This window comes from Durotheca rogersii (assembly GCF_024521655.1).
Source record: "Durotheca rogersii strain YMJ 92031201 chromosome Unknown GGS23scaffold_12, whole genome shotgun sequence".
NCBI lineage: Eukaryota > Fungi > Ascomycota > Sordariomycetes > Xylariales > Xylariaceae > Durotheca > Durotheca rogersii.
In genome coordinates this window covers 486,562-513,165 of record NW_026251243.1, presented here as the reverse complement: position 1 = coordinate 513,165, position 26,604 = coordinate 486,562, and the positions used below count along the sequence as shown (strand labels likewise).

The window sequence follows — 26,604 nt, the reverse complement described above, 5'->3', positions numbered from 1 at the left end:
CAGGAGGCCAAAAACAGAAGCTCCATTCAGACTACGACATCGCAGCACCACATACGCACATACATGTACGCCCAACGCACATATGTACACGCCTAAAATACGTACGAGAGAGTATTTCATCGCCTAGAACGGGCAGTTTATACAGGAGCCGAAAGATGCAGTTGGCTGTGCCGCACAGCACCCACCGCGATCTGTGCCACCCCGCCCACGGCGCGGCCTACTATCATGTTGGTTTCGTACGCCATAGCCTACTATATAGTAGATCCGTGCCGTGCCATCGGCCCCTCGCTTCTCCTCCTCGGGACGTCCGCGGCGCCCTCACGGTGAAGACCAAGGTAGGATCTTGCAACGTGATATGTTACACCTGCTGGCCAAAACCGGTAGTCCGAGAAACACAGATGTGGAATGGAAATGTGAGAAATGACGACGTGCTCCGGAGGGAGAGGGCGTGGATGGGAGAAGGATGAGGACCGTGCTGATCTCAGTCCTTGACACGCACTCCTGGGGGCTGTGATTTGCGTCGACAAAATTGGAGCTCCGGCCTCGACTTCGCATCCCTTCTCTTCCTCCCCGTGTGGTGCTTATCCTCATCGCCTTGGGAGGGGGGAGGCGACGTCGTATTGCCGCTTCGAGAAAATCAAATCCGCCCAGATCTCTCCGATGCTTATATTTCCATACTGTGTAAACCTGAGCTTTGTCTCTGTGTCGACACTGCACACATACGTGCATGCCTGTACGTAGTATCTTACCACGTAGCAATGCACATTTCTGCCCCTGGCGCCGTTGAAAATCGCGGGATTGGTTCCCATCGCGTCTCCGTCCCCTCTCCCATCTATCTCAACGTTGCAGGCAGGCATACCTATATTCACGACGCTCATGGCCCAGAAGCCACAGTGGTAAATCAACCCCGGCCTCGAGGCAAAAATCACACCATGACCGCGTCTACGCATGCTGGGCAACCTCGACTCCTCCCTACCTAGAATGCCTAGAGCCTTGCAGCTCTTCACTTGTTTGAAGAGAGCAAAATATATACCTCGGTATGTCTCTCCCTTGCGTGACACATCCCACATCCACACCGCCTCCACCCGCCTACCCACCTACTTGCCTCCATCCAACCGGCCTGTCTCTCTCTCGGGTCTGGCGGGCCACACCGGCGAGAACTAAACGTATGTCGGACAGACGCGAAGGTGATCACTCCAGGGAATCGTCATGTCACCGATCGATTAGGTGTGGCGGTTGCGGGTGTACCTTGGATATCCATCTCATCACCCCAGCACAACCGCCTCCTCCACTCCACGCAGAAGATCACCGGGATAACTAACAGGTGAGTATAAATCCTTCCCCTCCTCTCTGTGCATATGGTACTCGCACACTTCGTTTCTCTCTTGGCGACTCCCTGTGCGTGTGTGTGAAAAATCAAATGCTGCACGCCTGCACGCAATGCCCATCACTGCCTATCGCTGTTGTAAGCTGACTGGGCTGACCCAGCCTGCATTCGACAGACTTGAGGTCCGTCCGCATCGAGACCCATGGCACGAAGGATTCCGCCCCACGTCGCAACGGCGCACATAATCAGATCAGAACGTAGAGAGTCCACACAAATCCAAAACCCGTAACGTAAATATATACCTAGTACGCAGTACCATCATAACTAATCTCAAGTCCCGTCCCCCGTGAGAAGTGCAGGCGAAGAGGCTCTTGCTGTCCCCACCGTAGGTAGGGACCCTAATTGACAACGTGGTATTCAGGTATTTGTGAAGTCTCTGGACAGCCAGATATGGTAGAACGCTGCTCCTTGATTGGGCAGAAACACGGCGTAAATACTACCTGCCTGATATGGCTCTCTCAAGTATTAAGGGGGGGATTGGCGTATACTATCAAGGGGAATGTGTGTGTGTCGCGAGGTAAACAAGTAGATACGATGTGGGCTTGCCTTGAGCATTTCTATTTCGAATGCCGGCGTATGGGTGGGGGGAACCGGGGTTAGCTACCGGCAGAACAACCACCAACTCTGACTCCGAAGCCAGGAGGTGGGGACAGCGCCCATCTCCCATCTGATTACCACCACGACTGGGACATGCAAGCGAGAGTCCACGTTATTGTTTGTTTCCGAAACAGAACAGGGCGTTAATAATGGTGTACAACGACCTCGTGAGCCAGAAATGGGGAGATCTCACAGTCCAAGTCATTGCCAAACATCGTCCTTGAGACAGGAAAACGGAGCACCACTCTTACCTTAATATGACCTGATCGAAAAGGGAATACTGAGCAGCGTCCTATTTGAAACCTGTTATAATATTAGCTTCATCTGCTGCGACGGGTAGACCTTCAATAAGTTCATAGGGCTGTAGCGATGCTAGTCTCATATAGATCAGTATATAGGTAGTCAATGAGGCCTTGGAGGCTTATGTTACATGATTAAGAATAGGTATAAATCAAGTCAGTCTTTATTCTATATACCTATATTACGTAGATCGAGGGAGCTACGTGTGCGAGAGCGCGCGCGAGGAGCTATCTTACGAATAACGGGAGGAGGAGCAAAGGAGAAAAGGTCTTGTTCTATCTAAGAACTAGCTAAAGGAATGGAAGTAATAGGAGCGTATATATAGGAGCTCCTATTGCTGAGGTAAGTAACGAAGAGGCGCAACCTCTACGTGACAACCTATATTACGCAGGGAATCCTACCTATATGGTAAACCTGCGTAACTCACGAGGGAGATGTGTGTCTACGTTTTCACGTGACAATATTACACAACCAGGTTGCGTTCTTTAACCGGTATAATTCGTCACATATGAAACAGAATAATCATCATCCGAAGAAGCAAACCAAGATCAAGGTCGAGTAGGAAGTATTAGTCTTAGTCACGAGGGCTTCGCATGCAACGCTGTGGAAAACATCTGCACCGACCTATACCCCGAGGCTTGGTGATAATTATAGGAGGCCCGAAAAGCCTGTTGATACTACCGGGGTAGTCGGAACATTGACCTGACGGTCTTAACTTCAATCCAATCCGGCCCGGATTTAGTTTCCCAACCACTCGCCGCTCCCCTATCGCCAAGTTACGCGCGGTGGCGACGCATTTGAATTTCTGTGGCAGAACGTAATAATATGTAGCTGTAGGTAATCCTTTCCCCGCCGGGTGACAGAACTAAGGTCAAGACTCGGAATATAACAGCATTCAACGAGAGGCTTTGGCCGCCAGGTAAGGCAGAGAAACTACACTCGCGTCTAATTGACATTATTACTACCACAAGTCTTAAGTTCTCTCTTACCAGCGATTATGGCTCTACTCGTCGCCTAATCTGCGTCCGATTTAGGCGCATAGCAAGAAATATAGGACGACTCGAAACTATACTAAGATCGCGTCGTTCCGGATTCGGCGGCCTTACAGGTGGTTCATTTATATACATTGCGTAGCTTTCACAAGATACTTCTTCAAAACAAGAGGGGGGGTGGTGTCTGATATCAAGTCGAGCTATACAGTCTCTCATTTGCAGTAGAGAAGAGACTTGCCCTGTAGTTATTAGATAGCCGCCATCCTTGGCCTCACCAGCCTTCGCAACTCGGGGGCTCTTTTAAGACTCACCCCCGCGCCTATCTGCTTCGCGGGTTCCGCGGGTGCGCTCGTTGTTTGAGCCTGCGTTTATTCACTACATCCTTGCGGAAGCCCGCGTTTATATCTAGATAAGCTCGGCAAGGATGAGCCAAACCAGAACAGTGGAAATTTACACAAGCCTCGGCAGTCCCGCTGCGCGGCCTACGGACAGTGAATTCTCAACAAAACCCCGCTGCAGAAGCTTTATTGACTAGATACGGTTGATCCGGTAGGGAAAACACCAGTTCCTCGCAAAGCCGGTATAGAATCCTCAACTATGCCATCGACTATACCGACAATTTCCATCGGTGACCCCCATACATCTGACCATCCTGATAGTAAGCAGGTCCAGCCCAGAAGTCTGATCTGTTCCGGACTCAACACAGTGTCGGCCCATTAATTGAGTCCCCATTCGTCAATATGACCTCGTTGTCGTTGCATTTGTTGTCCTGTATAGCCCCTCTTCTATGATGTCGTTCCCTAGAAACGGCCCTCCGACGCCCACAGTCTCACCCTTTCTTGACAGTGCATGGTTGCTCGACTTGGAGGCAAGAATGAAGCCACACTGTTCCACAGAATAAACGAGTAAACAAAGCTCGTCACGTCAACTTGTGTTGCTGGTTAATGATTACAAGGCTTCAAAGTAAATAGGAGTGCCCTCTTACCCTCTTGTCTGTCTGAAGACCTCTCCTTCTCCTAAGCAACATATTTCCCAACACCACCCACATCAACACACAACTCCTTACTTTCCTCCCTGACAGACAACTCTGACACGTATACACACATACATGAGACCTTCTCCAGTTGACCTGATTCCTGAAGAGGCCTCACTTTTCATCTCAGAGCCGTGCCTAGTTACAGATCTCCATGCTGAGGCATCTCGACGTTCTAGGCCAGGAAACCAACAGGTCCGATCCCCATCTAACGTCTACATCACCGCCTCCCCCCCCACAGCCTCACTTCCGTCTCTCTCCTCCCGTCAAACCCGGATCACGAGCCTTCCCCTTTGGATTGCACGAGACACGCCATCCTTGATACGTTCAGAAACCCGCATCACTTCGATCATGGATTCTTTTACGGAGATCCCGTCCCAAAAGGAGAAACCCGCTCTTCCAACCGTCCGAGCCATCGCCACCACCAGCGACGACGGCGTTGACGACGTCGCCAGTGGTGCCGAGAACACTCCGACCAGCCTCATTGACCTCATGCCCGAGCTCAAGACCATGATCTTCAAGGAGCTCGACGACGTGGCCGCCATTGGCAACTTGCGGGCAACGCACTCGAGCTTCTGGCTCGCGTTCGAGGATTCGCGGGAGGCCATCGCGAAGGGGATCTACGAGCGGATTAGCGCGAGCCACTCGGTCGTCACGCTCGCCCTCATGGCGGCCGAGGCGCAGAGCCTCAACACCGCCGACCCCGAGGCCGTCCGCCGCCTCATCGCCAAGTACCTGGGCCGCCGGGGCCCCCTCAGCCCCTCCGAGTGGGACGTGCGCCTGCTCGACCGCGTCGGCAACCTCGTTAAGTCCGTCGACAGGATCATCGATCTTGGTGTTCAACATATGATGGTCTTCCGTGCCGCCAACATCGAGCCGAGCCAGGCCGAGCTCGACCGCTGGTCCCGCGCCCTCCTTACCTTGGAGGTCGCCAAATTGGCCTTCCACATCAACCCCGCAAACAAGAAACCGATGTTCGCGTTTTGCTACCACAGCCTATACCGCGAGTTCTGGCTTAAGTTTTCCGTGGTGGAGATCTGCGAGCTCCGTACCGCCCGAGCTCTCCTAAGCAGTGCGAAGATTATAAGTCAGTCTACTCAACCCACGTTCCCACTAGCCCCTTCTCTCTCTTACTCTCTCTATCTTTTTTACCAATGTAATTCCTCGGTTTCTTCGAATGTCTTGTGTTGTCCATCCATGCTGTCGATGGGCGTTGCTTCCTCCCGCCTCCTCGTGCGGAATCTAACAGAGCCTCAACAGTCTTTTCTCGGGAGCTGGAGGAAGGTGACGATCGTTATGTCGACCTTCTTCTCAACTGCGTCTGCGTCGGTGCCGGCGGCCGAAACCGAGCCATCTCGTGTGTCACCGAGCTGATCGGAGTGAATGAGCTGGGCCGCTGGTTTGGTCCCGGATTCGAAGCCGACGTGGCCGGGGCTCGTCTCCGCGCGTTCTGCCCCCCCTTTCAGTGCTGGATCGGAAAGCCGAACCCGATCCACTCTCTAGCGCTTCTCGTCCAGGTCAACGAGATGAACAAGGCCCCGGCTCCGAGCCCAGAACTCAATGTCTCCCGCGGAGGACAGATCCTGCCTCAAGTCTTTGGCACACCTATCCCAAACGATCTCGTCCGGCCCAGACAGTTTTCCGATGAGCGGAGCATGACCGGGGAGACTTGGTGTTGGCAGGTGCAGGATTGGATTTCATATTTTGGAGCAGACATCGAAGACAGGCACTGCTGGCTTAACCGCTGGCAGCACTATAGTTCTCACTGCATTGACGATGGCGATTATTGGATAGACGTCGTGCAAGGTCTCGATCGTGAAACCATTGAGACGATACGCGAAGTGCAGCCGATGATCATGCCGACCCCAAGGTGAGCGACCCCGATACCAACAGCACCATACGATGACTGTGGGTGAATGCTCACGTAGGGTGCAAGGCTCTCCCCGAATCTTGGTTAAAGATCGATGGACGTCTGATCTCTCCCTAGCCTGGGCGAGAGAATAGGCAGTTAGATGGATATGGCGGTTGGGAGGACGGTCGAGTGTCCCTCACCGATTACGCCTCCGCGACATGCGTCTCGAGATCGACACGATGGTGCTCGATGCGCTGCTAAGTGGCTTGGCAAGTGATAACCCATGTCCCGGAAACTTTGCTATGACTTGTTGTTCTTAATGTATTATTTAGGCCCGTGGGCATGACACGGTGAGGACATGACGATGGATAACTGTGTATATAGGTGCCGTACCTGTGTCCATGATATTCTCTCAGGCTCAGGTTTAGTGCCAACCGACAAGTTCGTGGTATTGACCATGCATGTAAATACGCACACCATACAGGGTGCTGAGTCCTTCGCTTCTTTCTCAACGTGGCGGCATTTCAGACACCCAGAAGCACGTCGACGGTGACCTTTGCGAGCGGGCGCCCACACGGCTCAGTACCCGTACTGCGTAGTGCACGGTAGGCGTCTAGGTGGCGTCGGGACGCAGTCCGGATGTGTGGCCGTTTGGACACACCCAAACGACGGCGCGCACTAAGTCGTTGAGGATTCATAGCCCTCCTAACACCACGGTCTCGTGTGCGTGGGCCCTCCATCATTGCGAGAGGGTCGTCCACAGTAGACCACATGCTCATACGCTTCTCGCGTACATACTCTCACTGCATGGATTCCGCGTAGTCGCGCGTGTGAGTGATGATAGCTCAACATGCAAGGGCCGGTCTAGTAAGTGGCAAAAATACCATCATCACACCGGTCTGTCTCGCCAGTCTGGCGTCTGCGATGCAGACAGAATCACACATCGCCGTGGCCTCCACCATCCCGAACCGGACATCGATCTTCGCCTGTCTCGGCTGCACGCCCTCGTAGTAGCTGAGAGGCTTGCAGCCCAGATGAGAGCGGACCGGCCGAGGGGTATAAATCTGGCCAATATATATCTTATCTCCTCTTCCGACCGCAGGTGATAAGGGATGTGCCGTGACTGGTCGTTTTGACGTAGCATTTCGCTCCTATCACCCCTATCTCTTCATCAGCGCACCCCCTCCCTCTGGGAGAGAGAGGCAGAGGGAGGAGTTGCCGGAGCTGTACAGCATCATGGATTTTGTGTGTGCGCCTCTAGCCTATCTATCCCGCGACTAAGGGAAGCCATCTTCTTACCTAACAGGCCCTACGAGGCCGACACGATAGGCCTCTGACACCTTCCTATCTTCCGAGCCGCCCATCTTATCTCGTCTGCCGCCGCTAGTGCCGCGGCCGAGGATGATCCTGGATCAGGGGCCTGATCGGTTATCTACCCCAAGACCGAGATATCTCCCGCCCCCCGCGGGTCCCGCCGTCGAGTTACTCGATTGGGCGGTCGTCGCGTCGGAGATGCGTATGTCTATCTCAAGCCGTCCCCCTCTTCCGTGGCCTCCAAGAACGGTGAAGAGGGGTACATGAGAATCGCCCACCTGTCTGGTCTGGAAGTGGGAAGGTATATTTCGGTGCCTACCCCTTCGTGTGCGGCCGTCCTAGTTTCGTTAATCCGCTCAATGCGAGCCCTGATGTCTACTTCACATGTCCTAGAGCGTTCTCAATATACTATCAAGAATGGAGTGGGATGGTCTTCAGCCCGACAAGGCAACTGTGATGACGATGAACTGGGTGAACGACCAGTTCTATAAGTGGGTAGCTGGCCTATACAAAAGATTCAATGCGAGTTTCGCCAAGGGACTCGCTGAGACCTTCACTAAGAGCAATGAGTGGAGATACAAGATGACTCCGGAATTCGAGGATGGCCGGCTAGAGGGGGTATTGGCTACCACCGGCGTCGCTCTGCTACTCGCGGCCGTGATTGTTACCTTTATCGTCTACGGAGAGAGGCTGAGTACGAAGGCCGCTCGTCTCACCTCGCCCTCGAAACCGGTGCTCGAGAAGGCAACCTTCAGCAGCGAAAAGAGACAGGTGCGCGAATGGGGCAAATGGATTCCCTCCGACTACTCTATGCCCAAGCCGGACCCGTATCCAAATTGGTCAATTGTGGACACGAAACCGCTACCGTACCGGCCTTTTCGATACGGCCCCAAGTACAACATCACGATGGGCCTGCGTTCCTTGAAACCTACCGACTGGATCGAGCTCGACAACCACTACCCGCGATACCACGCCGACAAGGCGCGGCGCATCCAGGAACGTGGCGAGAAGTGTTGCCGAACCGCGCCTGAGGCGTACCCGGCGGCGGTCGAGCTGCTCGAGGAGCTGACCAACTACCTGCCGGCGCGGTACCCGACTCTCTACCGGCGCACGCCTCTAGGACTAGATAACTTGTGGTCCGGCGAGCGCTTCGACATCACCACGCGGCCCTTGCCTGAGGACCCGATGCAGATGTGCGCGAGACTCGTGCAAGACGACCTGGCCATCATGATCGAGAAGACCGACGGCGAGTATTACCTCATGGCGGGCGCCGTCCTCCTCGCCGGATTCTGGCGGCTGTCGGACAAATACATGATGCGGCTGTCGGACGTCCACACGTCGGGAAAGGTGCCGGAGTATGAGGAGCGGCTAGAGAAGGGTATGATGAACCTCTTTCGGCGGCTGAAGCCGGAGGAGATGGTGGCACGTAACAACTACTTCGTGCAGGTGGACGACAACCTGGCGTGGTCGCGGAGCATCGGCCCCGAGGATTCCCCGTCGATGGATTCCCCGTCGTCGACGAGCTGGAACACGGCAGAGAAGAACCGGGCGGTCGAGCACCACTTCTTCCGCTCCGAGCGGCAGACGCTCCGGCGCCTGCCCAGGACCGGCGCCATCGTGTTCACCATTCGTACTTACTTCCACCCCATCACCGAGATCGCACAGGAGGATTATGTGCCGGGCAGGCTCGCGAGCGCGGTGCGCAGCTGGGGGGACGACGTGAGCCGTTATAAGGGCCGGGAGATGTTTGGCGACGTGCTGCTCGAGTACCTCGACCAGAAGCACAAGGAGCAGGTCGAGAGGGGGCTGGATCTCAGTCGCGAGGACGAATTGCGATCCTTTCCCTTCTAAGACGATGGGACAACAGCAGGCGGCACATCTTTCAGGATGGCATAGGCGGGAAGGTCTGTCCGCATCGGTATCGAGTTGTCCAAATGAGAAGCTCTCAGGCGATGTTCAATAGGCCTTGGGGCGTTTGTTTGGTCTAATTCGATAATCTACCTACCTTGTACCTCCATTCTACCTCGTAAGCGAATGGATAATTGATCTAGACAGTGTCTAGGGGATCTGTAAGTATAGAGGTATACAACTAGGCGCTGCCGACGACGAAGAGAATATGCTATAATACCCACAGATAGGTACCTACCTATAAATCGATACGTAGGTACCTATACGGTAACAGCATATACCTACCTAAAGGTATGTACACGTAACAACTCGAAGCGGCCGCTTTCGGTCGCTGTATGCCGGAACAACGCTGCCCCCGCCTACAGAGAGGTACCTCTGTACCTCCAGAGTGGACAGAGGGCAGCTCAAGCTCGCTCTCCACCATCCGCCGTCCACCATCGTCGCCAATACCACCACCAGTCCCGCTACCGTTGCCTCAACAGAGCTTTGTCAACCACGGGACACCTCGTCGCGTGTAAAACAAACGCAATGCCTAATTGACCTGGACTCGCCTCCCTCGACACAGCGAGCCAGCCGGTACCACGAACGGCACGCATACCCGCCTATATTATACCTTAGATACTCAACCGACGCCTAGGATGGAATCCGCACAGTCGCACGCGCAGGGCTCGCTGAGCTGGCGCCTCAGCTCCCACCCGATCACTCTCCTCACCTTCCTGGCATTCCGAACCTGTAAGTGGCGGCGGGGACGGCCTACGCCGGTTTTGCCGTCTCTACTCCCTCTCCGCTCCGGCTTCAGCGCAGCACAGGCTAACCCATATGTCCGTCTCGCTAGCGTCCCTCCTCGTGTACCTCTTCGGCTTCCTCTTTACCGGCAACATGGTGCTCATCTTCATCATCACCATCCTGCTGCTCGCCGCCGACTTCTACTACCTCAAGAACATCGCGGGGCGGCGCCTCGTCGGCCTACGCTGGTGGAACGAGGTCGATACCAACACGGGCGACAGCCGCTGGGTCTTCGAGAGCAGCGACCCCAACACCCGCACCATCAACGCGACCGACAGCCGCTTCTTCTGGCTCGCCCTCTACGCCCAGCCGCTGCTCTGGGTCGGGCTCGCCATCCTCGTCCTCGTGCGCCTCAAGTTCATGTGGCTACCGCTCATCGGTACGGTCTACCCTTCCCCCCCTCCGCCGCCTTCCCTTACTCCTTTCTCACTACCACACCTCCGCGCCACACACACACACACACACACACACACGTGTGTACGTATATATATATATATGCTGACGGGTATACGAGTAGCCATCGCCCTCACCCTGACCATAACGAATAGCCTCGCCTTCTCGCGCTGCGACAAGTTCAGCCAGGCCACGAACATCGCCGGCAGCGCCCTCTACTCGAGCAACCTCGCCAGCGGCATCGCAACCAACATGATCGGCCGCTTCTTCACCTTCGGCCGCTCGTAGCCCGCGCGCCGCCGCAATCACGATATCCTTGCTACCGGTTGTGTGGTTGGCATTTTGTGTACTATTAGATCGCGGGCCCGCGTCGTCGGACATTCTCGAAAAGAGGAAAAGAAAGGGGTGTGAGGGGGGCGAGGGGAGAGACCGAACATTCAGGACAGGGCAGGGCAGGTCGGGGAGGTTGCGTCAGACGGGAGTTCTATCGGGTCATGTTCACACAGGATGGAATTGTGTTCAAATATTCACTGCCTGTGGCCAACGTACCACCTACTTACCTAGGTATGTAGCGACGAAGGATGATATCGCTGTGTATCTGTGCTTTTTGCTATGCGCATGTCTGCTCAGACTGAAGAGAGCCTGCTGTACGATACGACGACCCCTCGCCTTCCTGTGGCCAAACGAACATGTGCTGCCAGGGCCATCCTAGACGTCCCCCCCACGCGCATTGAGACAGTCTACCCAAGCGAAGAAAAAGGCGGCCTCGCTTCCCGCGAGGTGTAGCAGCAGCAGAGCGGATGCCAAGGCGTTCCTCGACCGGCTTGTATTTAGTAGGCTATACCTATAACCAACAACCACCATGCGATCCGTATATACACGTAACAGCGGAAAAGACAAGCGTACTCCTCAGCCGCCGGCCCTTTCTCCCGCGCCTCCGCACCACCGGCTCTCACTTGCCTGCTCGCACACGTCCGCGTTCGACGGAGAGGCGCGCCAACACACGAGCGCGGCGCGGCGCAGTGCTGGCACTACAGCCGCCACCGGCGCTGGATCGCGGACCCGGTCTCGGGACTCGACGAACCCAGGTTCCCCACCGAGAAAAAAAGGGGGGGATGGGGGTGGAAGGGAAAAAGAGGAAAAGGGGAAAAAGACCTGCTCCGGCAGATATTAAAACCGGATATATAGACACCATATATGTATACGATACGATACTACCACGCCTCATGTTTCCAGTCGCATGTATCATGGGCCGCCGTACAGGGCCGTCTCGCTGGCCTGCCTGCTTGCCTGCTTGCCTGCTTGCCTGCCTTTCTTGTTCCCCGCTCACTCTTCCGTCTGCCCCTCCCTCTCGCTCTCCATCCCCTCCCGCTTCCCCGTCGTATGCACCCCTTTCTTTCCCTTCGCCTTGCCGCTCTCGCCTCACGACGACCGCGCCAAGCGGCTGTTGCGGCCGGCATCCTCGATCGCGGCGTCGAGCTGGCGCTCCTCCTCCTCGAGCCGCCGGATCTCGTCCTCGGTCATGCCTTCCTCGATCAGGTGCCCGTAGCGCGAGGCGAAGGCCGGCGTCGGCGTCGGCGCGCTCGGCCCGCCCGACGCCGCCGACGCCGCCCGGTCCGAGTACGGCGCGTACGTCGAGGGCTGCCTCGCGCCCCTCTCGCCGTCGTATCCGTCGCCGCCGTCGTCGTCGTCGTCCGTCGTGACGGCGATCCCCGGTCCCCCGCCCCCGCCCCCGCCGACGCTCCGCCGCGGGTCGTGCAGGCGCCCGCCGTCGTCGGCGTACGCCGACCGCGGCGACGAGTCCGTCATCGTCGTCACCGCCGTCGTCGTCGCCGTCGCGACCGCCGCCTCCTTCTCTCGCACGATGGACCGCGTGCCCGTGTCGTCGTCGTCGTCGTCGCCGCCGTCGTCGCCCCCGCGGCCGGGCGCCCGCGGCCGCCGCCGGAACGCGAAGAACCACACGAGGAAGCCGATGAGCAGCAGGCCCGCAACGCCGCACCCGACGGCGATACCCACGATAGCACCTATGCTTAGGCCAGCCCTGGAGTCCGACGCCACGTTTGTCGTCGCCGCTGAGGCCGAGGGTATGGCCGTAGCGGCGGCACCGGTCGCTGTGCTGTTGCCGTCGCCACTAGAGCTTACAACGTTCTCAGGTAGCGCCGGGTCGGTTCCTAGCCTTTCGAGATTACTTATGGCTTGTTGGTGCAAATCAATGGTTGCAACGACGAATAGCTGGCTGTAGCTGCTACCATTCACGGTCAAGTTGCCCCACTGGATTTCGTAGTACAGCGGCTCGTTGAGGAAACGGTAACCAGTGTATCTACTCGAGGTGGTGTCCAGCATCAGGGCGCCGTTGGTCACTGTAAAATCCAAAGTATCAGCATATAAGCTGTCCTCTCCCTCTCCCCCCCCCCCTCTTCATCTCTCTTTCTGGTACTCGGCGGATACTCTAGCCGTCACTATCGCGGAAGGCTAACACATACCTTGGAAGGTTGGCTGCGAGGACGATGGCGGAATCGATGGCGGCTCGGTCTGCCTCTCTAACAGTATCCTGTTTAATTCTTTGAGACTGGTGCCGGATGGTATAGCGCCTACAGCGATGGTCAAGTTGTTGTCGTGGCGTTTAAGGGAGACCGCGTGGACCTCCAACGCCTCGATCTCGGGCCTTAGGCGGTGGTACTGTATCTGCCTAGTTCCCCCATCCACCGGGTAGACTGCGGGCGTTGAGAACCCGCTGAAAGTGAATATCGAATTACTTGACGGAGTGCCGTCGTCCGCTGCCGCCGCCGACCCTGCTAGGCAGGCCAGGACCCCGTATATCGAGCCATCGAGCCGCATCGTTGTGTTTCGATGGAAAGAAAAATAAAGGCTATAAAGCCCGGCGAAGAAACACACCCAACCTTCAACGCATGCCCTCCTCCCAGCCGAGGGTGTCTTGTCGCGAATGGGCTAAACGCGTTCCCTCTTCTTCGAAGCCGTTGTTCCTGGCTGTTCCTTTGTTCGCGTAAACCTATGCAGATAACTCGCAGTACTTGCCGATGCAGCCAAAACGCTCAGTCGAAAGCAGCAGCACCAGCGCACCAGTCAAAGCCTGAAAATAACGAATAAAACCAAACCACAGTGTGGGAATAATCAGAAGGAAAGCCAGCTAGGGCGGGAGAGGACAGGAAAGGAAAATTCGTGAGCAAAAGCAAGCAGCAGGGGTTGGTTGATGGTAGATGCTGATCCATCGTTTGCACGGCCTGTCAGCTCCTCAGCTGCGCCCACTACTGAGAGCTCTCTCTCTTTCTCTTTCAGGCAAGTCTCTATGTCTAGTCTCAGTCTCTGTGTCTTGTCAACTGGGGCGCGGCGCCAACCCAGACAGGCCCGGGTTCCCAGTAGGCCAAAGCCAAGACTGCGCCCCCCCAGGGCCAACCAGGAGACGGGGAGGCGGAAGATGGGCGTGGATGGCACCATCAGGTTTAGCCAAGGCAGAAGAGATCTACGCCAAACCCCATAAGAGGACCCGGCCTGGTATCCTTCTTTCCAATAGTGCTTTACGCTTCCTCTGGCCGCCAAATCCTACCCATTGCTACCCGTGTATGTACATAGTAATACGTAGCAGGAGTAGCGCGTCACGATACAAAAAGAGGGCAAGACGATCTCTCTCTCCCCCTTGTTTTTCGCCCAGGTCATTAGTGTGTGCCACCGACGGACGAACCTGTACGTACTACGTAGAGTAGCCCTGCCGACGCTGACGATCTCAGCTGGCCCACGTTGTGTCGGCGCTGGTGTCGGTGCGATTGCCCAGATCCGCCGGGCTCTAGTCGAATCTCAGCCTGGCTCGGCTGGCCTCTAGAGAGAGAACTACCATGCACGTAGGCATATATACTTATTATACGGGTGTGTTGAGGGCTTGCGGCGCTTTTCGGAGGTCGCATCCGAGGTAGAAGAGAGCTGAGGCTAGCGGAAGAGAGAGGGAGAGAGGGAGATGGGGTGGGAGAACGGGAGAGAGTATGAGTATAAGATGGCAAACCAGGACAGGTTTCAACCGCGGGCGCCAAAACCAAAGGAATGCAGGCGCCAAGTCGGTAGGCGCATCGTCCGCGAAGGATGAGTAGGAGGTACCTAACCTAGGCAAGTCAGTTGTGTGATGCAAATAGTAGGTACCATCTCCTCCTATAAGCGCGCCGACTAGGCCGTTCGCTCGTCTCGTTCTAGAGTTATAGATTGGCGTGCACGTCTTCTCGACAGGTCAAGCCAGGCGTACTGCAGCAGTGTCGCTGGCTTCGCGCCGGGCGTGTAGAGCATCTGTAGAGAGCGGCTCGGTCACGGCAATGGGAAGAAGGACTGGCTAGCATGTCGCTGACACCGTCGCCGGGGTCTGGCGACAACGAACAACATTTCTACCTGCAATTGCATAGGTACTTACACGGTTCGCGAACGGGAGGGATCTAGATCCTGCGAGGCCGGGGGCAGTGGATTTCCGACCCCAATCTCGCCTACCGTGTGAGGCTCCGTCGCCTTGGAACGCTGGGTGAGGACGAGGGGAGAGATAAAGAAAAATAAGAAGAAATACTTAATGAGAAGAAGAAGAAGAAGAAGAAGAAGATAGGCAGAGCGACGTCGTCTTGCGGGAGATAGAAGTAGAAGCAACGCCTTTTCCTTTCTCTACCCTCTCGCGCTCTCTCTGTCGCTTTCATCTCAGTTCGCGGGTGGGATGTGCGCGCGCGCGCGTGCGGCACGCCGCTGCGTGTCAGACGATGAGGGCTGAGCCAGAAGACGAGGAAAACGAGGAAAAATGCAAATCCGTACTCGGTGTGCCTACAGGTACCTGCCTACACACTATAGGTAGCCTAGCTGTGGTTTGGCGCCCTACGAGGCGGACGCGTAAATTAATGACGGATATCAGTGCACCCACGGAGTATAAGTCCACATAGGTACCTCCCTGAATATCGATGTGCATACCTTCGGTTGGGAGGTACCTCTTAAGGCTCCCAAGCGGATACGTAGGAGGTATAACCTGCATAATAGGCGCTAACCTTCCATAGCATGATATATGTATGCATATGTCACTTTAGGCAGGTATGTTCTCAGGTATAGTGTATAGGGGTCGACGGACGGATATCTGGGAATGCCCTCCTCTCTCTCGCTCTCCCCTCCCCCCATATTCAGTAACCTATCATGGGTATACTTAGTATGCCCTCGACTTCACTCCCACGCTATCCCACCCACACCCATCCCTTACCGCCTACGATAAAAATAGACGGCGCCCATCGAACGGTACCTCGCTTACAATGTCAGCCCCGCGCCGTCGCATGCCCGACTCCTCCACGCCGCCTGCTACTCGCCCGCTCGCTCTCCCTTCCCCCTTGTCTCGTCAGCCCGACCCGCCCTCCCCCCCCCCCCTCGTCGTTCCTCCTCTTGGCGCATGGCACTCACTGGCCGGCGAGGTCGCTGGAGAATGCCACCACATGGGTGAGAAGGCCGAACGGCGGTAATATCCACGCATTCGATGTCGAGATTGACGTCGTGCATTCATTACAAAGGCGAGTCGGTATACACAAGTCTATATATAAACACACGCACAGATACTACCTATATATGGGCCTCCTATGGTAAGCTAGCGCAAGCCCTCAGAACCGCTCGCTCGCTACCATTCCAGACAGCATAGCTATCGTGCTAGCTGCGCAGCCAACCGCTGCCCCGGCAGTAATACTTATAAGACACGGCCCAACCCGCCCGCCACCACGTAGGTGGGCGGCAGCAGTTGTGTCTGGCTCCCTAAATATCTATCCCGCCTCGATCTCCAAACCCACGCCCTACCCTAACCGACCCGCCGGATTCGGACGGAAACGGGGGCGAGGGGATGTGGGCATTGCATATCGCAATCCCAAGCCCTGCGATACGCAGGTGCCGATAGGTAGGTAGGTAGCAGTAACGCACGCACGTACTCATAGCGAACGGAGGATCGCACTCGAAACAAGCCGTGCAAACCAGCCCCGAGAACCCGTAGGTAGGTTCTGTTGAAACGAACCGGAAACGCGCCGCGAAACATCGTCCTTTTCCTCAACAGAATAGTAGCATGTACACGTAGGCATTCCATCCCTAGCATACCCTCCATACGCCACGCTATAGGTATCACCCGCTACTATACAGATTTAGACGTCTCGCTTGCAGGACGATCGTCTGCATGATCTCCTACCCTTCCTTCCCTCCCCTCTTACGGCGGGATGGCCGCTGCCGCTGGCCGCTGGCCATCAAACCGGTCGCGGGCCTATGCATACCTACGTAGCATAGCGAGCCCTCGTCGCAGGATCGAATCCCTCGGGCGGTTTAATCTGGCCGGGCGGCGCGCATGATTTTCTACGGGCCGTCCGCCGCTGCTGATGAGTATACATGCGCATGTATGTCGAGAACTTTGAGCACTAGGGTTAAGACAAAGCGAGTATTTGGGCCTAGCATGTACGTGTAGCTAGGCCTATCGAGGCTCTACAACCCATTATTCCGTCTCCGTCGATGTTGTATAGACCACACTGGCTTCCTCTATTTCCTCCCCACCCTTTGCCCCCCCTGGACAGCGCCCAATCCCATGTTATCAATGCCATCCGCGGTTTATACATGCACGCGAGTATGTACGTTGACTTAGTAGATATATTTCTTACGCATCTGCCGGAGCACTCCCACTAGTACACGCAACTCAAGTAGGTTACCTAGATACTCCATTCACCCCAGTCCATTCGTGTTTCCCGGCTTGAAAGAAAAAAAAAAACGGCCTGCAGAGGAGCGGACAGCTAAAGCCTAGCGAACCCGGCAAGCCCACCCCCATCATCAACCGCCATCACCTTAGTACACAAAATACACAGGCGCGAGACGCGGCTCGCGTCCTCCATCCGGCTGATCGTCGGACATAGTTATTAGCTATACCTGCCCGCGGCAAGCAGACGAGCACCATCACCCACGTGTGCTCGTAAGGACAGTCCCCTTTCTTCCTCATTCCTCCATCTCCTCTTTTCATCCCCGCCCCTGAGGACCCATCCGTTGGGCCCAGCCTCACGTAGTTTGTCCCTGAATGCTGCAGATTTATACTAATTTATTTCATCGCCTCGAATCCTCCACGGTGACGGTAGTCGGGAAGGTCTAGTCCAATTTGACATATGATTGCAGTTGCGTAGATCGAAATATGCAGGCAGGCTGGTCTCCCAGGCGCGAATTTGGTGAAAAGGAGAAAAAAAAAAGACGGAGAGAAGGTATGTCGCCAAGCTAACGGAAACCTCTCTCTCCTTTCTCTATCTCGCTCCGTCTGTCGTCTCGACTCAAAAGGAGCATCTGCGGCGCGAATAAACGCAAAAACGCCACATTCATACGCGTTGTCACTCCTCCCCTTGCTCCTGGCCGACGCATACACGCACGCCACCGGGGGGGGAACAAGAGGGGAGAGAAGCCCGAGATAGCGGATGACCAAACCCGTATAGAGCGCCGGAAAACAGAGCCCAGTACGAACAAGCGTCTCTAAGCAAAAGAACCCCAGGAGATGAAAGGAGAGGCAAGGCGAGATAGATCCTCGGGTAAGCTTTATCGAGAGACGCCGCCCCGGACAAACCGTTCTGGCATAGCATAGACTACGCGAATGTCATTGAGATCTCCTTTTCCTTGCCGAAATCGTCATCGTCATCTGCCCACGGGTCCGCTAGCGTGAGGTTCGGCATCGTCTGGGTAGTCTTCGCCTCCGGCCGCGCGGGCGGGGGCGTTAGGACGCTTCCCGACGTATAGCCTGTGTTTCCCACCTGTGGGCTTCCGGAGGAATCTGCTGTGTAGGCGGTATCGAATGTCATCTGGATTTCGTCGTCGTCGTCGTCTATGGGCTTACGTGGGGGATCAGTACCGAGCCCGGCCCGATGCGGTAATGTGGGCGTGTGCTCCTGCGACAACCGATATTCGTAAGAGGAGGTCTTAAAACTGGAAGCGCCGTCGTCGCTCTTCGCCTCGCGAAGGCTACTCCTCGGGTTGCTTATAGGGGGCGGAGACAGATCGAGCTTCATCGGCGGTAGTGTGGACTTTATCTCCTTAACTTGTATCTCCTTCTCCTCCTTCGCCAATTCGGCTCTGATCGCATCGACGTCGAACAAGACGCCGTGGTTATTGCCTTCCTTGTCTTCCGTCTTGGTCGATTCCGATCCTTTGCTGTCCTCGTAAACTTCCCATTCCTGGCGTGCGGCTTTCTTTCTACGACTAAAGATGCCCCAACCTCCTTTCTTCGACGCCTCTTCTTTTTCCATTTCTCTGCGGGCTTCTTCAATCTCGTTGATGAGCTCCCGTTGCCGCTCTCTATGGTTATCCGGATCGGGGTCCTCTATTTCACCGAACTCGTCGCTCTCGACAAGCCACCCGCATTCTCTCAGGAGCCTAGGCATTGCTGTACGATAGTCCATGTGGCCGACCACAAACTCCGTGCAATCGAGATTTTCTAAGCCAGGGATGTCATCTATAGAGGCTAGGCCTGCTACTCGGCGGATACCACCGTTGGTTAGGCGAAACAGGTAGCCGAGAATCCAATCGGTTCTGTTGAACCCGTTCACGAATCGGCCGGCGACGACGGTACGAGCCCTAAGGAATTCCTCCTTCTTCACTACGATCGGGGAACCAAAAATATAGACGTTCTGGACGAGCCCGAAAGCGCCTTTTCGAGCGAGCTCCAGGAGGCAGGCGAATATAACCCGCGAGCCGAGAGAATAGCCCACCAAGGTAATGGGTCTAGTGCCTAGGTTTCTGTCGATGAGCGAGTCGGCGAGGATGAGACCAGCGGCCCAGGCGCGATCCAGGGACACAGCCCAAGGATTGTCGATGAGATATGCCAGTTTTGAAAGGACAACTGGCAACTGTAGAGCAGCCATTAGAGTAATGAGAATAGTGCTGCCTAGCACTTGCTGTAGACCTTGGGTAAGAGCCTGCATACGTTAGCTTTCGGATCTGAGTTGTTTCGATGAGGGTACGGGTGAGGAGAGGAATGGGACGACGATCATGTCCTCGCATACCTCCGTTGCTAGAATGTTCATGGTGTCACCCATGCTGGTCAACATCTCTGGCTCCCATAGGATCGAATAGATGTCACCCATTACCGGATCGATGGTGCTGAACGGTAGACGGACATCGTCGACCTTGCTAGTCATCCATCCAGAAATGGTTACGATCAGATTGACGCGTTTGTTATTATGCAGCGGGCGGTACTCAAATGTCTTGACAGCCCCGGTTCGTCGGTTCGCCGCCTTTCCGCCCATAAAACTACCAGAGGCTGCAGCGCCGGAGGTGATGAGAGCAGCTCCCCCGGCCCCCGCTAGAAAGGAGCTTGTGCCACCAACCCCGATAGTCGTAAAGCCGGCGGCAAGGCCAGCGCCGATGAGAGGCGCTAGGAGCCCGGCGGAGAGACCGATGACCAGACCACCTCCAACGGTGGCCAAGCCCATCATAACGTAGCGCCGTTTGAGGGCAAGTTTCCTCCGGTTCTCGAGATGCTCCCCCTCGTTCCAGTTCTCTTTCTCGGCCTGCTGCTGCATCTCTAACGCATCGGTGACTCGTTTTTCAAATCTACAGATATCCAGCCAAGGCACCTCTAGGTCTTTGCCCACTCGTTCGAGGAGGACTCGAGAGCGTGAGTCGTAGATGGAATCCGCGATCAATACTAGAAAGAGGTCGCAAAGGACGGTCCACCGTAGGTCTATATCAATCTTTTCGGTGCTAGGTAGCTGCGAGGGTGTCCTCACTTCCGGCATCTCCTCGCCCTCGTGGCTGACGTATGGTGGAGGCGGTTCCGCGGTCTGCTCCTCCGTGATAGATGTCGAAACGGACGACCGCGGGCTTCTCGATGGTAGCCTTGGGGTCGAGGCGGGCGTCTGCTCCGCCATCGGGTTCTTCACCCTCGCGTTCTGCATGAGGGCCGGCGTGAGATCCTTGGGCATGACTCCATGTTCAGCCAACTGCTCAATCATTACCTGCTCGGCGGGACTGATTTCCATGTGAGCATATAGACGGATCATGATCTTTTGTGACCACATCTTCATCGCTTCGACCGCCATCCGAACCTCCTTCTTGACCTTGTTTAGTCTCTCGACACGTTCTGCCTCCTTGACCATCTCCGAAAGCTCTAAACGGGTGACGCCAACATAAGCTATCCTCTGCCCTTCAGTTAATAAATCCTTGGTGGCCTGTAGCTGCGAGACGGTATCTCGTTGCTCATCATCCAGTTCCGTTAGACTCGTGGTCTTGCCAGTTTTAAAGAGATAGCGCGTGTTGTCATCCATACTCGTTTCTGACTCGGCATCCTCATCATCTAAGACCCTCGTATACCCCTTACCAGCGCCGCCGAGACCCGCATACCCATACGTATCGTCTTCATCAGGATTGTGTTCCTTGGCCACAAGTTTATTGTCGTCGTCATATATATCATAAGGCGCGTAGGACGGCATCGTCTGCCACTCCTCATCTTCATCCTTCTTCTCCTTCTCATGGTGGTCCGGTATCTGCTGATGGGAGTACTCGGAGAGGTCATGGTTCGTGCTAGCTACGCTAGCGCCTCGTGTGTGGTCGGCGTGGTGAGAGGCCCCCTTTGTTTCGTCGACGTGCTTGCGGGTTTGGATCTCCCTGATCGTTGGGCCCGAGATCGCCTGCACATCTTTGCTAGGGGTATATTTACGCTTGTGATCTTGCGGAGACTCTGTCTCATACGAGTACAAGCCGTCGCTCAGTTTATCTTTCGGAGCATCGGTCTGCTTTCCTATCTCGGATTGCGAGGGCGCGGGCGTTTTGGATTCGTCGGCGTCTTGCAGCTTGATGGGTGGCGCGGTCTCTCGCAAGGGGGTAGAGCGTGCATCTTGGAAATTGTCATCGTCACTGGTAGCGGCGGAGGTTCCGTTTGATTTCGCCGGCTGGCTGGGAGACGACTTCAAGCTCGCTTCCGTCGTCTTGATCTCCTCAGTCGCATCGACCTTTTCCTTCCTCACGTCCTTGCCTATCGCCGGAGCGGGTGCGTTGTTTAGGTTTTCTGGCTGCTTCTCTGGGCCGGTCTCCGGACTAGGGCTGACGTATTTCCTGATGGGCAGGCCGAAGTCGTCGAAATCCTGAGCTCCTACCGGCGCCATGGGTCCAGCTTGCCAGGCATGTATTTTCGTTTAGTTCACCGACTCGATGCGATCGCAATGGGGTTCGCATTCCCCACGATAATAGCAGTCAGGCGGAGAAGAGCAGTTGGGATTCCAGACGATCATCAGCAATGGACCTCTCCGGACCCCTGTAAGCGATTTCGAACCCTGGTTGACTGCGACTGGTGACAAGACCAGCGGTACCAGAGGGGCGCTTTGCGTCGAAATGAAGCGCCCAAGTAGTTTTCGAACACGACGGCTCCGCAAGGTGAGGTGTGAAGGTGTTGAGAAGGACTGAGAAGAGGAAGCTCGAAATTTGGATTTGGACCTGATGCTAATCGGGACTAGAATTTCAAAAGCCGTAGCCAGGTACCCTCACTAGTCGCTACCTGCTAACGTAACGGCAGGAATATTGCCGGCTGGCATTTCGCAGGTATCAGGTACCTCGTAGCAGCAGCAGCACGTACCCACCATACAGGACATGTACTGCCTTCCAGTATAGGTAGGTACCTAAGGTACCTACTGCTCGCTGTATGCGGTCCTTGGGGAGGACCCAGCATCAGCTGTAGGTACATGTACATACCTATGCACCTAAGAGTGCAACAGGCATAACACTTTAAGCTGTGGTTGCGAGTAAGGGGCGAGTCAGGCCCATGCTATGTACCTGAGAAGATACCTATACGCCATAGGTTAGAGGTACCTACACCTACCTCAGGTAGGTACCTTAAGTTCGGCATCTATAGGCGCCTATGTACCTATATAGCAATATTAGAGGTAGCCTTGAATCAACCGCGAGGTACCGGAAGTCCCAGGTGCTTATACATGTACATATAAATGGGTGTGGATGGGATGGATGGCATTCCAGAGGCTGGAGGTTAGTAAGGAGAGGTTAGGGGATGTCTTGGGTACCCGAAGTAACGAATGGCTTGCTTGGCCGGTTAGCCGGCATCCATTCTGTATTATACGTATGTTGATATCTTGAGGTATGGAGCAACCGGGGCATCGTAGACCTCGGGCTCCGGACTGGTCCACTACCTGTCCACTTAACATAGCGCCTACCTATGCTAATACAGCATTCGACAAACTATCCCCGGTAGCCATCTAGCGTAGGGAACTTGCTGTTAAGACCAGGCAGTAATTGATCCCAAAGGTGATGGAGAGAAACAACATATTGTGGTATCAATTGCTTGTATCATAAATGTACAAAATTGCAGCACTGTTACGGGTCAGGGCGCTGTAGCCCCTGTCAAGGCGCTTCCTTTTGCGAGGATTGGATATGTTCAGTCTTCATTAGCTGCATCCGTCGCCGTAGCAGTAGGGCCGTTGACTGTAGAAGCCGCCTCGTCCCCTGCGGATACGCGACTACCCTTGTGTTTCCTTCGGCGTTTTCGTTTTGGCGCTTCTCCTCCTTCTGTCTTTTCTGACACGACTGCCCTCCTTACTGGAGACGTCTTGGGATGTTGGTCGTCCGCAGCTTGCTCTGGTTTCTTCTTCTTCTTCTTGACGGAGAGCGGATTGGGTTCCTTGCGGCCGTAGGTCTTCTTTTTCTTCCTCTCAGTCTTCTCACCTCCTACGGCTCCTCCAATGCTCTGTTCGCTCGTGTCTTTCCTCTCGCTGCCGCCGCCGCCGTCCTCCTCCTCCTCCTCCCTCTTCCTCTTATCACCCGACCTCTTGATCTCTGCTCTGAATTTGCTCTTCTCGTCTTTGGATCTTGCCTTAGCGCTAACCGTTGCCATCGGCTCCATGATCATCACCGATCTTCTAATGAATAGCAATGGTGTCCCTGCTACCTGGCGTAGATTTGCTCTGACAGCGTCGTCATTGATAGCACACACATAACGGTGACGGTTCACCCCGTTATCCTTAGGATCCACCACCGAATGGAGGCATTCGGACGTGCTCAGGGGCGTCGGGTATTCGTTGGGATGGTGGCCGCATCGTCGTCGCTCGAATTGACTCTTTGCCAGCTCGATAGCTGCTTCCACACCCGGTTCTGATTTTTGCGCGTAGAGGTGCCGCATAGAGCACTGCGTGATCACTAGCGATATGTGGTCAGCGAAATGGCAGAAGCAATACTACCCAAGGGGAGTAGAGGCGTAAAGCATACTCGGTTTGACCTGTCCGTGCAAAGTGTCTTCTAGGCGTCGGATTAGGTCCATCTTGCATCTGTTCGCCTCTGAGATGAAATCGGCATCCACGAGGACTTGGTACGGCTCTCGGAATCCCCAGCCCATGGAGAACTGTTCCATGAGCTTGCGATACTGCTTCGACCGCTTCGCCCGAGGCATCTTGCTTTGATCGACGAGTGGGCAGTTCTCGTGTATTGAAGTCGCGGGAATTGGGATTTCCAATTTTTTAAGCCGCCGAGATTCTTCTCTAGCTAGCCGATACCGATAAAGATAGCGATAGTGATACCAGGTCAGGTAATCTTGGCTTCTTTAAAATGTGGACCGGAAATGCAGAGCCCCATAATGTGTTGCATGGATATAGGCGATACATGTGCATATACATATTATACATGAGGTCCCTAGGTAGGTACATCATTAGGTAAGGCACGTAGACATCACATGCTCAACCACCCACTGGGTTTATACCCATTTCATTCATGACATGGAATTTCAATGTACGTAGTTATTTATTCCACGTCTTCTTTACTATAGATTATCAGGTACCTACTCAGGTATCTCCATGGCTTATACGAATCTCCCAACGCTCCTATGTTCCCAGTATATCCTGTATATATATCTAAGCAAATCTAATCCCTTCAAGTTATCCCTAGGTTGGGCGCCTCAAGGCCGTGTAATGTGTTAGGAAATAGGTAGGTGTTGAATGGGTTATTCGCATCCGTGCCCGTGCCATGACACGGGCGACCCAGCACCGCCTGCGAGCAAAATATCTACATAGCCGTGCATAGCGACCTATCATCGAATTACGGAACTGCATTCCGTTGGCACAAGGCGGCCACAACACTGATGTCATCAAGTTTCCCTACACCCGTTAGCATAAAATAGTAAAACAGAAGGAGGTCGATCGACGCCCGTGCGACACATACCTCCTTCGCTGGCTAGTCCCTCTTCGGTGGCATGTTCCATGAAGGGGCTCTCTGCAAAAGGGTCGGTCGCGATCTGCTTCGCGGCGTTGACGAGCTCCTGTGCTACGAATAGCATGCCGCCGTTGGCACCGTCTTTGCGGGGCCCGCTCGCCTCGCCTCCTTCTCCCGCCTCCCAGCGCTCAACGCTCTTGGACACGTTTTCGACGATCTCGTGTCCCCAGAGGTTATCAATGACGCCGTCCGACATCGCCAGCACGACATCGCCCTCCATCAGCTCCACGGTATCTAGGACCGCGTTGTCGACTGGCGTGTCTGGGCTGTTGGTGCCGAGTTGTCTCGGACAGTCGAACCAATGCCATTGTTCCTTCGACTTGTACACCATCTCCCGGCTTTTCGGGCGCACAACCATGATCTGAGAGTCGCCCAGGTTGGTCACGTATAGAAGCGGCGATACGGGCGACGTGGGGTCAGCCGTGTCAGTCTTGTAGAAGAGTTGCGCCCCGGCGGCTGTCGTGGTCCCTAGAAAACCGTTCGGCCCAGAGGTGGCCTCGATCGTGCGCTCATACGCATGCTGCAAATAGCGTATGGGATCTGGGCGGTAGGGTTGGTCTGTCGATCGTGATCTTGCCATATCTTCCTGCATCGCGGCCACCCAGAAGTGCAGTATCAACCTAGACCATAAGCTGTAGCCACTGTTAATTACGGCGCGCTGTGATAATTAATCGAAGGCTTGGGCGGCGGTGGAACAGTACCCTGCATGGCCCCTCGGGCGAGCTGACCAGGCGCCAACCCCGTCGTTAGCACATATGAAGTAGTCGCTGGCATATACGGCGTCGTCCCCGTTGGTCCGCCCACGAATGGGCTCACCACCGACAGACGCCCGCTTGTCGCGACTCCGGTGATGGGTGCTGAGGGGGTCTGAGAAGGAGCCAGACGGAGGGGATAAGAACGGCGGGGGGAATGGTCTCGGAGTTCGTTTGGCGAAGAGGGATAAGCCGGTCTCGAAGCGGAACGGAAGTTTGAGACCGGAATCGGGCAGCGGTGGTGTTATGTCGCCGGATGTCGCGGCGGCGCCGAAGGAGTGGCTACCGCCAGCGGTATGTTGGGGACGCCGATGCCATCGTGCTAGAAAAACGGGAAATATCGTCCGTCGGGTTGGGCCAATACTGGAGACCAACAGGAAGGACGGAGGTGATTTTCTCATACCCACGGTGAGGTCTAACCGCGGACCTTGAGGGCGGGCAACCGGATGTCGTCGTGGGTTGATACCACCTGGCAAGACGCGCTACACTCGACGACGGTCAATGTTGCAATGCGTTAAACCACCTGCCTACGCCTTATTAAGCACAGTGCCTACGTAGGTACCTAGGTATAGGTACTTCAGGTACCTCTTTCAGATAGATCTATAAGTAAAAATAAAAATAACAAAAATCATTATGAATATTACTAAAATGAAAAATTAATAATATTCACATTTAATTATAATTAAATAATTATAATAAAAATTTTAATAAAAAATTAATATTTTATAAAATCTTTCATTAATATTATATAATTTAAAAATTATATTAATATTAAATTTTTTATAAATATATTATAAAAAACTTCATTCTTCTTTTTATAGTAAATATACTCTATATTTAATATACTTAAGTTTTACTACTGAGCTACTGTCTATTATTTATCGTTTATCTACGTGTTAAGTAACCTCCGCCCGTTGGAGGTGGTATGTATATAGCGTGATTGACTAAAAATACCTACTTATGTGACAAAATCCCGAGAGTCTGGGACTCGGAGCATCGGAACTTGATGCGAAGGCTCATGGAGTTACTAGGAATGATGATGACATCATTTTCACACAGCTCCGATATCTAGG

The 26,604-nt window shown here is 54.7% G+C and overlaps 8 protein-coding genes across 8 annotated transcripts; 4 read left to right on the top strand and 4 right to left on the bottom strand.

Annotated features, from left to right (window-relative positions):
- Positions 1-4,660: 4,660 nt before the first annotated feature.
- Positions 4,661-6,882, top strand: GGS23DRAFT_610329 (uncharacterized protein; the record flags this gene model as incomplete). The annotated part of the gene is made up of 2 exons (XM_051520324.1): positions 4,661-5,396; positions 5,570-6,882. The coding sequence occupies 2 exons, from the start codon at positions 4,661-4,663 to the stop codon at positions 6,181-6,183; spliced, it is 1,350 nt and encodes a 449-aa protein (XP_051371325.1). The 3' UTR covers positions 6,184-6,882.
- Positions 6,883-7,937: 1,055 nt separating this feature from the next.
- Positions 7,938-9,326, top strand: GGS23DRAFT_605529 (mannosyl transferase; the record flags this gene model as incomplete). The annotated part of the gene is made up of 1 exon (XM_051519768.1): positions 7,938-9,326. The coding sequence occupies one exon, from the start codon at positions 7,938-7,940 to the stop codon at positions 9,324-9,326; it is 1,389 nt and encodes a 462-aa protein (XP_051371324.1).
- Positions 9,327-9,921: 595 nt separating this feature from the next.
- On the top strand, positions 9,922-11,106 carry GGS23DRAFT_84442 (DUF846-domain-containing protein). The gene is made up of 3 exons (XM_051521333.1): positions 9,922-10,115; positions 10,219-10,548; positions 10,687-11,106. Exons 1-3 carry the CDS (start codon positions 10,022-10,024, stop codon positions 10,848-10,850), a joined length of 588 nt encoding a protein of 195 aa, XP_051371323.1. The 5' UTR covers positions 9,922-10,021; the 3' UTR covers positions 10,851-11,106.
- Positions 11,107-11,984: 878 nt separating this feature from the next.
- Positions 11,985-13,590, bottom strand: GGS23DRAFT_610313 (uncharacterized protein; the record flags this gene model as incomplete). The annotated part of the gene is made up of 2 exons (XM_051520323.1): positions 13,046-13,590; positions 11,985-12,922 (listed from the first exon to the last, which is right to left on the bottom strand). The coding sequence occupies exons 1-2, from the start codon at positions 13,398-13,400 to the stop codon at positions 11,985-11,987; spliced, it is 1,293 nt and encodes a 430-aa protein (XP_051371322.1). The 5' UTR covers positions 13,401-13,590.
- Positions 13,559-14,514, top strand: GGS23DRAFT_84420 (uncharacterized protein). Its single transcript, XM_051521332.1, has one exon. It carries the CDS (start codon positions 13,781-13,783, stop codon positions 14,282-14,284), a length of 504 nt encoding a protein of 167 aa, XP_051371321.1. The 5' UTR covers positions 13,559-13,780; the 3' UTR covers positions 14,285-14,514.
- Positions 14,515-17,861: 3,347 nt separating this feature from the next.
- On the bottom strand, positions 17,862-22,010 carry GGS23DRAFT_84381 (DUF726-domain-containing protein). Its single transcript, XM_051521331.1, has 2 exons — positions 19,577-22,010; positions 17,862-19,489 (listed from the first exon to the last, which is right to left on the bottom strand). Exons 1-2 carry the CDS (start codon positions 21,674-21,676, stop codon positions 18,164-18,166), a joined length of 3,426 nt encoding a protein of 1,141 aa, XP_051371320.1. The 5' UTR covers positions 21,677-22,010; the 3' UTR covers positions 17,862-18,163.
- An 820-nt stretch (positions 22,011-22,830) lies between these two features.
- Positions 22,831-24,143, bottom strand: GGS23DRAFT_570998 (uncharacterized protein). Its single transcript, XM_051516548.1, has 2 exons — positions 23,784-24,143; positions 22,831-23,714 (listed from the first exon to the last, which is right to left on the bottom strand). The coding sequence occupies exons 1-2, from the start codon at positions 23,962-23,964 to the stop codon at positions 22,957-22,959; spliced, it is 939 nt and encodes a 312-aa protein (XP_051371319.1). The 5' UTR covers positions 23,965-24,143; the 3' UTR covers positions 22,831-22,956.
- Positions 24,144-24,292: 149 nt separating this feature from the next.
- Positions 24,293-26,046, bottom strand: GGS23DRAFT_570997 (phosphatase 2C-like domain-containing protein). Its single transcript, XM_051516547.1, has 3 exons — positions 25,481-26,046; positions 24,729-25,411; positions 24,293-24,664 (listed from the first exon to the last, which is right to left on the bottom strand). Exons 1-3 carry the CDS (start codon positions 25,930-25,932, stop codon positions 24,606-24,608), a joined length of 1,194 nt encoding a protein of 397 aa, XP_051371318.1. The 5' UTR covers positions 25,933-26,046; the 3' UTR covers positions 24,293-24,605.
- Positions 26,047-26,604: the final 558 nt, after the last annotated feature.

Bases quoted from the DNA above. Each gene is read 5' to 3' on its own strand.
- GGS23DRAFT_84381 (XM_051521331.1), bottom strand. From the start codon at position 21,676: ATGGCGCCGGTAGGAGCTCAGGATTTCGACGACTTCGGCCTGCCCATC. The intron at 19,490-19,576 runs GTATGCGAGGAC...TAACGTATGCAG, and splicing joins TGAACATTCTAGCAACGGAG to GCTCTTACCCAAGGTCTACA.
- GGS23DRAFT_570997 (XM_051516547.1), bottom strand. From the start codon at position 25,932: ATGAGAAAATCACCTCCGTCCTTCCTGTTGGTCTCCAGTATTGGCCCA. The intron at 25,412-25,480 runs GTACTGTTCCAC...CAGTGGCTACAG, and splicing joins CGCCCGAGGGGCCATGCAGG to CTTATGGTCTAGGTTGATAC. The intron at 24,665-24,728 runs GTATGTGTCGCA...TAACGGGTGTAG, and splicing joins GGGACTAGCCAGCGAAGGAG to GGAAACTTGATGACATCAGT.
- GGS23DRAFT_84442 (XM_051521333.1), top strand. From the start codon at position 10,022: ATGGAATCCGCACAGTCGCACGCGCAGGGCTCGCTGAGCTGGCGCCTC. The intron at 10,116-10,218 runs GTAAGTGGCGGC...CCGTCTCGCTAG, and splicing joins CTTCCTGGCATTCCGAACCT to CGTCCCTCCTCGTGTACCTC. The intron at 10,549-10,686 runs GTACGGTCTACC...GTATACGAGTAG, and splicing joins CATGTGGCTACCGCTCATCG to CCATCGCCCTCACCCTGACC.
- GGS23DRAFT_570998 (XM_051516548.1), bottom strand. From the start codon at position 23,964: ATGCCTCGGGCGAAGCGGTCGAAGCAGTATCGCAAGCTCATGGAACAG. The intron at 23,715-23,783 runs GTATGCTTTACG...ACATATCGCTAG, and splicing joins GCACGGACAGGTCAAACCGA to TGATCACGCAGTGCTCTATG.
- GGS23DRAFT_84420 (XM_051521332.1), top strand. From the start codon at position 13,781: ATGCTGATCCATCGTTTGCACGGCCTGTCAGCTCCTCAGCTGCGCCCA.